A 10215-nucleotide genomic window follows, 5' to 3' on the forward strand; every position below is an offset into this window, starting at 1 on the left:
TTTTTTTTTTTGAGACGGAGTTTCACTCATGTTACCCAGGCTGGAGTGCAATGGCGTGATCTCGGCTCACTGCAACCTCCGCCTCCTGGGTTCAGGCAATTCTCCTGCCTCAGCCTCCTGAGTAGCCGGGATTACAGGCATGCACCACCATGCCCAGCTAATTTTTTGTATTTTTTTGGTAGAGACGGGTTTTCACCATGTTGACCAGGATGGTCTCGATCTCTTGACCTCGTGATCCACCCGCCTCGGCCTCCCAAAGTGCTGGGATTACAGGCTTGAGCCACCGCGCCCGGCTGTTTTAATTTTTAAATTTATTTTCTTTTTTTCTTTTTCATAAGACATGACTTAAAAAAGTTTATTCAATCTATAGATCACATTGAATAATATGGCACTTTAACAGTATTTATTCTTTCAATTCATAGATATAAAATGTTTTTAAATTTATGTCCTTTCTAATTTCTTTCATTGATATATCTTTGTAAAGATTTTTTACATCCTTGGATAAATTTGTTTTCAGAAATTTATTATTTTAGTGCTATTGTAAATAAGATTGCGTTTTTTTTCTATTTTATCAGTTTGTTTTAATGTATGGAACCATAACTTGTATGTTAATTTTATGTTTTGCTAATTTACTGAATGCATTTATTAATTTAGACAGGTTTTAATGTTCTGTTTATGGCTTTTTTTTGTTCGTTTTTTTATTTATTTTTTTCTTTTGAGACAGAGTCTGGCTCTGTCACCCAGACTGGAGTACAGTGGTGCAATCTTGGATCAATGCCATCTCTACATTCTAAGTTCAACTAATTCTCCTACCTCAGCCTCCTGAATAGCTGGGATTACAGGCGTGTACCATCATGCCTGGCTAATTTTTGTATTTTTAGTAGAGACAGGGTTTCACCATGTTGGCCAGGGTGATTTCAAACTCCTGACCTCAAATGATCCACCCGCCTCAGCCTCCCAAAGTTCTGGGATTACAGGTGTGAGTTATTGCGCCCAGCCCTGTTTGTGGTTTTTAAAATGTAAGATTATATGATCTATAAACAGCAACTTTTTACTTTTTTGTCTTCTTCTTTTTTTTTTTTTTTTTTTTTTTTGAGATTGAGTCTTGCTCTGTCACCCACGCTGGAGTGCAGTGGCGTGATCTCAGCTTACTGCAACCTCCATCTTTCAGGTTCAAGCGTTTCTCCTGCCTCTGCCTCCCAAATAGCTGGGATTCCCTGCTAATTTTTGTGTTTTCAGTAGAGGCAGGATTTCACTATCTTGGCCAGACTGGTCTTGAACTCCTGACCTCGTGATCCACCCACCTTGGTCTCCCAAAGTGCTGGAATTACAGGCGTGAGCCACCACACCTGGCTGTCTTCAGTTTCAATGACTTTTTTTTTTCTTCTTCTACTTCTGCCATATGCTTTCAATACAGTGTTAAAATAGAAGCATTGACAATGGGCACAATATAGTTTGGCATTGGTGTCTGTAAATATGAAGAAGCAAACCTCTTCAAGTTTTATAAACTGGTTTCTGGAGATAAAGATCTTTGGTTGAGTCCCAGGGTGATGGGATGTCCTCTGAATTTGTAGTGAAGTGGAGTTTTGGCTTGGTCACAAGGCTGCTGGGCGTTCACTAGGGTCCGCCTTTAGTTGGCTTGTTACAGAGGCTTGGGTTGTAATTCCCATTTTATTTTTGGACAGACTGAATATCCTTTAGGATTTTGCACTGTAGGGCAGATGCTAGGATAGGTTTGTTGTTGTTGTTGTTGTTGTTGTTGTTTTTTGAGATGGAGTTTCGCTCTTGTTACCCAGGCTGGAGTGCAATGGCGCGATCTCGGCTCACCGCAACCTCCGCCTCCTGGGTTCAGGCAATTCTCCTGCCCCAGCCTCCTGAGTCGCTGGGATTACAGGCACGCGCCACCATGCCCAGCTAATTTTTTGTATTTTTAGTAGAGACGGGGTTTCACCATGTTGACCAGGATGGTCTCGATCTCTTGACCTCGTGATCCACCCGCCTTGGCCTCCCAAAGTGCTGGGATTACAGGCTTGAGCCACCGCAACCGGCCGTTGTTGTTGTTTTGAAACAGAGTTTCGCTCTTGTTACCCAGGCTGCAGTGCAATGGCGCGATCTCGGCTCACCGCAACCTCCGCCTGCTGGGTTCAGGCAATTCTCCTGCCTCAGCGTCCTGAGTAGCTGGGATTATAGGCATGCACCACCATGCCCGGCTAATTTTGTGTTTTTATTAGAGTCAGGGTTTCTCCATGTTGGTCAGGTTGGTCTTGAACTCCCGACCTCAGGTGATCTACCCACCTCAGCCTCCCAAAGTGCTGGGATTACAGATGTGAGCCACCATGACTTTGCAGTCGGGTCTGCAGATGGTGGGCCTTATATTGGGATGTGGATGAGTATGGCTTTCACTGAGTACCAGGGAGCATTTTTTTGGATCATTGTGTGAATATCTATGTAAGCAGAACTGGCCATGAACTGTGGCTCAGAGAGCGGGAACAAAGTTATTGAACTCCTTCAGAGACCACATAAAGGCCAAGGTCTGCAGGCCTGCCTGCATGGCTATAAATGAGTGTCTTCCTCCAGGTTTCTGGAAGAATAGGACCTCTCCCAGAGTATGGCTGGAAGATGTTTGGGATGATTACAGAGTAAGCAGAATTCTCAGTGGGACCAAATCAGGTGAGCCATTTTCTGGTCTGTAGCCAAGAACAGGGGTCTTGTAGTGTGCTACCTGAATGAGGGTCTGCCTTCTGAAAAGAAACACTCCTCAATCTTGAGCGTTAGCAGTTTCACAGCTCCCTCCCTGGATCGCAAAGCTCTGTGAAAGGTATTCATTTTGGAGATGGAATCTTGCTACATAACCCAGTCTGGGCTCAAAATCCTGGCCTGAAGCAGTTCTCCAATCTCAATGTACCATGTAGCTGTCATTACAGGTTCGAGCCATGAGGCCTGATTCTCATAAAGGCATTTTTGTCAGGGATGGCTGACAAATTTTCTTGCTGTGGAGGGATAAGGAAATAGGGTAACTTATTTCTCCATCTTACTGATGTCACTCTCCCTATATGCTTTTACTTTTTATTTTCTATTTCAAATTTGTCTGTAATTTTAGATTCAGACATTTATGACAACATGGCAGAATGTATGTTTTGTTTGAAGTGGATTAGATAGTTAGTAGGCCCTCCACATTTACTAAAATAGTTACTTATAAATTTGTTTTTGGAAGGCAAAGAATTATAGTGTTTGCATTCACTTTCTTTAGCCTATATCTAAATAATAGCATACTTTATTTCTAAATATTTATTATATATATCAGAGGGTCTAACCCTAGTTTGTGCACGTGTGTGTGTGTGTGTGTGTGTGTAAGGCTATTCTTTGCTTCTAAAGTTGGATTACAGCAGTTTCATTTTGTGTAAGAATAGCACATACTTGAAACACAATATTAACTCTAGTTTCTTTTAAATGCGTATTTATTAAAAAGTTTCTCATTAGAATCTTCTATTTACGAATATACTGCATTTTCTCTGAAATTTTGCTGTTATACAGTTTATGCCAATGACTCAATGCCTTCCATGAGTATGCAGTTACAGTCAAATATTGTAGTTACCTGGACAAATTTTTTTTAATGGTGCATTAATATTGCATACCAGATTTTATGAGTAAGCATTTGTTACTGTTTTGCAGTTCTATATTAGTGTGTTTCTTCAGTGTAGGCTTCCTAGCATCAGTTTATTTGTTTTTTGGTTTTACTTATATAATTTTAGACAATTTACAATTCTGTTTGTACACTTTAAGCCAATGTGGGGTTTAATTAAGAGATAAATTAGCCATACGTCTATCACCATCAGATTATATATCTGTGTATGTTTACCTATAAATATAACCACAATTTTGGTTATAGCTTATATGTATTTTTTCATAGCTGATTTTAAGTGGTAGTTTATTTTGTCTAAGTGAGTAGTCATGGAATAGTCTTATTTTCACCATGTGATTAATGATGAATATATATCTCCTTTGTGTAGGAGAAACACTTTTGTGATTTGAAGGTAATGTTTGAGAAGGTTTATACTTCTGTAATTTTTGTTTTTATTTAAAAAACTTTATTGTTGTAAAAACACATAAAATTTACCGTCTTAAATCTATTGAGGTGTACATTTTATGCCCAGGCATGGTGGTGGCTCACATTTGTAATTCTTGGATTTTGGGAGGCTAAGACAGGAGAATCTCTTGAGCCCAAAATGTTGAGACCAGCTTGGGAAAGATATAAAGATTTTCTCTTTACCAAAAAATGTTAAAAATAGCCAGGCATGGTGGTGTGCACCTGTCGTCCCAGCTACTTGGCAGATTGAGCGGGGAGGATTATTTGAGACTAAGAGTTTGAGACTAAAGTGAAACATATTCGTGCCACTGCATTCCAGCTTGGGTGACAGAGTGAGACCTTGTCTGAAAAAAAGCTGTACGTTTCAGACCTGTTAAGTATATTCACATTGTTATGCAAAAGACTTCTAGAATTTTAACATCTTGTGAAATTAAAACTCAATACCCGTTTTACCCGCTGTGCAGCCCTTGACAAACACACCCTTCTACTTTCTTTTCTTTTTTTTTTTTTTTTTGAGATGGAGTTTCGTTCTTGTCACCCATGCCATGCTGGAGTGCAAATGGCACGATCTTGGCACACTGCAACCTCTGCCTCCCAGGTTCAAGCGATTCTCCTGCCTCAGCCTCCCAAGTAGCTGGGATTACAGGCGCCACCACCATGCCCAGCTAATTTTTAAAATTTTTCTTAGAGACAGGGTTTCACCATGTTGGCCAGGCTAGTCTTGAACTACTGACCTCAGGTGACCCAACCATCGTGGCCTCCCAAAGTGCTAGGATTACAGGCATGAGCCATTTGCATCCAGGCTTTGTGTATCTTTTTTGATAAAAATTAGTCAATTATTGCTATTTCTAAAACAAGTTATTATTCAACTTTATTGTTTAAAGAGTTGTTCATATATTGTGAATATTAACTCCTATCACATGTGATTTGCAAATATTTTTACCAGTGTCCTTTATTTTATTTTTTAAATTCTTTTTCTTATTTTTACCAGTGTCCTAAGAGGCATTGTCACCTATTGAATATTTTCTTTGATGTGTAAAAATTTTGATATATACTGCACTTAAGTGTTTCTTTTTTTTTGTTTGTTTGTTTTTAAAATTGAGACAAAGTCTTGCTCTGTTGCCCAGGCTGCAGTGCAGTGGTGCTATCTTGGCCCACTGCAACCTCTGCCTCCCTGGCTCAAGCAATTCTCCTGCCCCAGCCTCCCAAGCAGCTGGGATTGTAGGCATCCACCAGCGTACCTCGCTAACTTTTGTATTTTTGGTAGAGACAGGTTTTGTCATGTTGGCCAGCCTCAACATTATTTCGTGAGGAGGTTATCTTTTGTCTAGTCTGTGTTCATGGCAACTTTGTGGAGGGTGATTTGATCATATACAGAAGAGTCCATTTGTAGGTTCTCCAGTCTACTCTTTCATCTGTTTATCTGTCTTTGTGTCAGTACCACATTGTTTTTGTTATTGTAGCTTTTAATATGCTTTGAAATTAGAAAGTATAATGCCTCTATGTTCCTTTTTTTTTTTTTTTTTTTTGAGACAGAGTCTCACTGTGTTGTTCAGGCTGGAGTGCAGTGTTATGATCTCAGCTCTGCCTCCTGGGATGATTCTCCTACCTCAGCCTCATGAGTAGCTGGGATTACACACACCCACCACCACGCCTGGTTAATTTTTATATTTTTAGTAGAGTTGGGGTTTCTCCTTGTTGGCCAGGCCGGTCTCAAACTCCTGACCTCAAGTGATCCACCCATCTCAGCCTCCCAAAGTGCTGGCAATTACAGGCATGAACCACCACATCTGGCCCTCTTTGTTGCTTTATATGGGTGTTTGGCTATAGTTTAAAATCAAATTTTAAAATTCTAAACATTTTTTCTGTAAAAAAAAAAAAAATCTATGCTGTTGGGATTGTTATAGAGATTATATTGAATTTGTTCACCATGGTAATTTGTATTGACATCTTTGAAAAATTAAATTTTTTGACACCTGAGCAAGAAAATGTTGAAGAGTGTGTTTAATTTTTATATATATTTTGATCTGCCAGTTTTACTTTTGCTCTTAATTTTTAGTTTCATTCAGTTTTTCTCAGAAAACTAAATAATTTTGATCTTAAATTTGTTGTTGTTTTGGGACTCTGTCACCCAGAGTAAGATCCTGTCCCAAAGGAGTGCAGTGGCATGATATTGGCTCAATGCAGCCTCAGCCTCCTGGGCTAAGGCGATTCTTCCACCTCATTCTCCCAAATAGCTGAAACTACAGACGTGCACTGCCATGTCTGGCTAATTTTTTGAGTATTGTAGGGACAGGGTGTCACTATGTTGCCCAGGTTGGTCTCAAACTTCTGGCCACAAGTGATCCTCCTACCTTGGTCTGCCAAAATATTGAGATTATTGGCATGAGCCACTGCAGCCAGCTGGTATTCCTAAATTTAATAAGACTTGGTATATGTCCTAACAGAATATACCAGGTGCAAATTATAATACTGTGCTTTTTACTGGAGAGGATCTCTTGCTTTTGACTAGAAAGGTTTGTATGAGTCAGTTAAGCCTTGTTGGTCTATAATATGATTTGGATGTTCATGTTCTCAAAACCTGGACGGGCTGGCTCATTTTATTTTGCATAATGTCACTGAGTTCTAACTTTATAGTTGTTAGAATATTTCTTGCGTTTTAAAACTTGGATGATATTTTAGTATTTTTATTTTTCAAATTATATATACTGAATAATTTGGTGACAAATTTGTTTGCGTCTCCTATCGGCTTTAGTAACAATGTTGCAATAATTGTGGATATGCAAGTCATTCTACATCACCATACATGTAAAAGTGTATATATGTCCCGCATTCTATTTGATTAGTCCACTTTTTTTTTTTTTTTTTTTTTTTTTTTTTTGGGACAGAGTTTCGCTCTTGTTACCCAGGCTGGAGTGCGATGGCGCGATCTCGGCTCACCGCAACCTCCGCCTCCTGGGTTCAGGCAATTCTCCTGCCTCAGCCTCCTGAGTAGCTGGGATTACAGGCACGCACCACCATGCCCAGCTGATTTTTTGTATTTTTAGTAGAGACGGGTTTTCACTATGTTCACCAGGATGGTCTCGATCTCTTGACCTCGTGATCCACCCGCCTCGGCCTCCCAAAGTGCTGGGATTACAGACGTGAGCCACCGTGCCCGGCCGCAAGTTGGATTTTGATTCTTAAATTTTCAAGTAGCCGGGAGAGGTGGATCACGAGGTCAAGAGATCGAAACCATCCTGGTCAACATGGTGAAACCCCGTCTCTACTAAAAATACAAAACATTAGCTGGGCATGGTGGCGCGTGCCTGTAATCCCAGCTACTAAGGAGGCTGAAGCAGGAGAATTGCCTGAACCCAGCAGGCGGAGGTTGCGGTGAGCCGAGATCGGGCCATTGCACTCCAGCCTGGGTAACGAGAGCGAAACTCCGTCTCAAAAAAAAAAAAAAAAATTCAAATAAATCCCTTTATTGAAAGTACCTATCTTGATTGGAAAATTAATTATATATATATTTAAATAATTTTCTAAAGGAGAAAGACTAATATTATTCTATTAATTGTTGTATTTTATTTTATCTTTGTCCACTTTCTCTTTTTCTGTCTTTTTGATTTTTGTATTGATATGCTTTTATTTCTTATTTTCTTTTTTATTGAGATGGAGTTTCGCTCTTGTTACCCAGGCTGCAGTGCAATGGCGCGATCTTGGCTCACCGCAACCTCCGCCTCCTGGGTTCAGGCAATTCTCCTGCCTCAGCCTCCTGAGTAGCTGGGATTACAGGCACGTGCCACCATGCCCAGCTAATTTTTTGTAGTTTTAGTAGAGACGGGGTTTCACCATGTTGACCAGGATGGTCTCGATCTCTTGACCTCGTGATCCACCCGCCTCGGCCTCCCAAAGTGCTGGGATTACAGGCTTGAGCCACCGTGCCCGGCCTTGTTTTCTTTTATGTATCTATACAGATATTCTTTCTGGTGCCTTGGGGATTACATAAAACTTAAAAGATACAGCTATATATTTTAATCTGGTAAAAAATTAACTCAAGTTGCATACAAAAATTCTTCCTCATTGTATTTGCTTGCAAATTTGTTATTGATGCAGCTAATTATATCTTTTTATGTTGTATATTCATTAATATATGTTTGTAATAATTTCTATGCATTTATCTTTCAACTTTTAGAGAAAAATTAAAAATGTTTTCTGCACCATTATGGTAATGCTATGAAATTCTATATTTGGGTATGTGTGTATCTTTCCTAGAAAGTTAGTGTTGATATATGATTATGCGTTGTTTTATTGCATCATGTCATTTTCAGTAGAAGGAACTGCTTTCAGCACCTTTGATGTATAGGACATATGCAGTGCCAATATACTTTCTCAGGATTTAATTATTTTGGAGGGTCTTTTACTTTTTATTTGTTAGGACAGTTTTGCTGATGGTATTTTTCTCACTTCACTGCAGTTGTTTTTTTGTTTTTTTTTTTTTTTCCATGACTTTGACTATGTGAGACAGTCAGGCCTTTTGGCCTGCAAAATTCTTGTTCACAAATTCACTGGTTATAAGACTAAGCTTATAAATGACACATCACTTTTGTCTTGCCACTCCTAAGATTTTCTTCTTGTCTGTGACTTTTGAAATTGCTCTTATATATGAGTTTGATACAGATATCTGGTGTGTGTATCCTGGTTTGTTTGTTGAGCTTCTTCATATTTGTATCATTTTTGTGATTGCTTTCCGAACATTTGATAATGTTTCTGATGGGCCCATGCTGCCCTAATATTCTGTATACATTGTAATCTTTGACTGAGATTTGGAAATTGAAAACAAGTTATCTGTCACAATCTGTAACACAGCTTTGTCCTGGCATAGTCTGAAACTAATTGTTTCGGCTAGAGATTCTGTAAGTCTCTCAAACATGTTCTTAGAATGTATCTTGTCTAAAGTTTTGTGGGGTTTTTCTGTTTTGTTTTGTTTTTCTTGAAAGGAGTTTATTCATGTTTCTTCGTGTGTGTGTGTGTGTGTGTGTGTGAGTGTCTGTGTGTGTGTGTTTTAATGTCCAACGCCCACTCGGATCATGTTTCTTTTAATAGTCAGTAATCGTTTGCTACACCTCTTCCCTGTCTGTAATACTGCGGTCTTTGTGCTGCTGTACCATTTATCTTTGGCCTCAGCACGCTCAAACTGTTATTCCAAAGTATACCCCCATTTCTTTCAGCATTTTATGTCATAGGAAACTGAAACCAGTGTCTGGTCAGACCCCTAGAAGCCAGAAATTTAAATGTATGTGCTAATATTTTTCTGCTATTTTAAAATAGAAACCAGGAATTAGCAATTTACTTCTGAAGGCACTGTGTTATCTTAGGGAGCAGGAAGAGCTGTGCTAGGTAAATGTAATAGACTTTTCTTTTTTTTTTTTAAGACAGTCTTGCTCTGTCGCTCAAGCTGGAGTGCAGTGGTGTGATCTTGGCTCACTGCAACCTCCGCCTCCCGGGTTCAAGTGATTCTCCTGCCTCAGCCTCCTGAGAAGCTGGGATTAGCGCCACCACGGCTGGCTAAATTTTGTATTTTTAGCAGAGATGGGGTTTCACCATGCTGGTCAGACTGGTCTCAAACTTCTTACCTTGTGATATGCCCGCCTTGGCCTCCCAAAGTGCTGAGATTACAGGTGTGAGCCATCATACCCAGCTCTTTACATTGTGCTCACCTGTGGCACCGCACACACTTAACTCATTTATACATTTCCCACAAATGTATTTTGCCCATATGTTTTTGTTACATTTATATATTTATGAAGAAATTAGAACCTGTGGTGTTTTGATATGCTAGTTTGCTTATGTCATTTGTATGCCTTTGTAGGTTAGATTCATAAAGTATAAGGCCGGGTGCGGAGGCTCAAGCCTGTAATCCCAGCACTTTGGGAGGCCGAGGCGGGTGGATCACGAGGTCAAGAGATCGAGACCATCCTGGTCAACATGGTGAAACCCCGTCTCTACCAAAAATACAAAAAATTAGCTGGGCATGGTGGCGCGTGCCTGTAATCCCAGCTACTCAGGAGGCTGAGGCAGGAGAATTGCCTGAACCCTGGAGGCGGAGGTTGCGGTGAGCCGAGATCGCGCCATTGCACTCCAGC

At 40.0% G+C, this 10215-nt stretch overlaps 1 protein-coding gene across 1 annotated transcript in view; it reads left to right on the forward strand.

Moving 5' to 3' along the window:
- LOC116546830 (zinc finger protein 92-like) overlaps positions 1-8295 on the forward strand; it is a 10629-nt gene extending 2334 nt beyond the window's left edge. Inside the window, exons 3-5 of the mRNA XM_032272975.1 lie at positions 2578-2670; positions 4011-4034; positions 8047-8295. Of these exons, the coding sequence (XP_032128866.1) occupies positions 2578-2670; positions 4011-4027 (110 nt within the window). The 3' untranslated portion in view covers positions 4028-4034; positions 8047-8295. The remainder of the gene's footprint in view (positions 1-2577; positions 2671-4010; positions 4035-8046) is intronic.
- Positions 8296-10215: the final 1920 nt, after the last annotated feature.

This window comes from Sapajus apella, unplaced genomic scaffold, assembly GCF_009761245.1.
Source record: "Sapajus apella isolate SASKATOON/1434 unplaced genomic scaffold, GSC_monkey_1.0 scaffold1476, whole genome shotgun sequence".
NCBI lineage: Eukaryota > Metazoa > Chordata > Mammalia > Primates > Cebidae > Sapajus > Sapajus apella.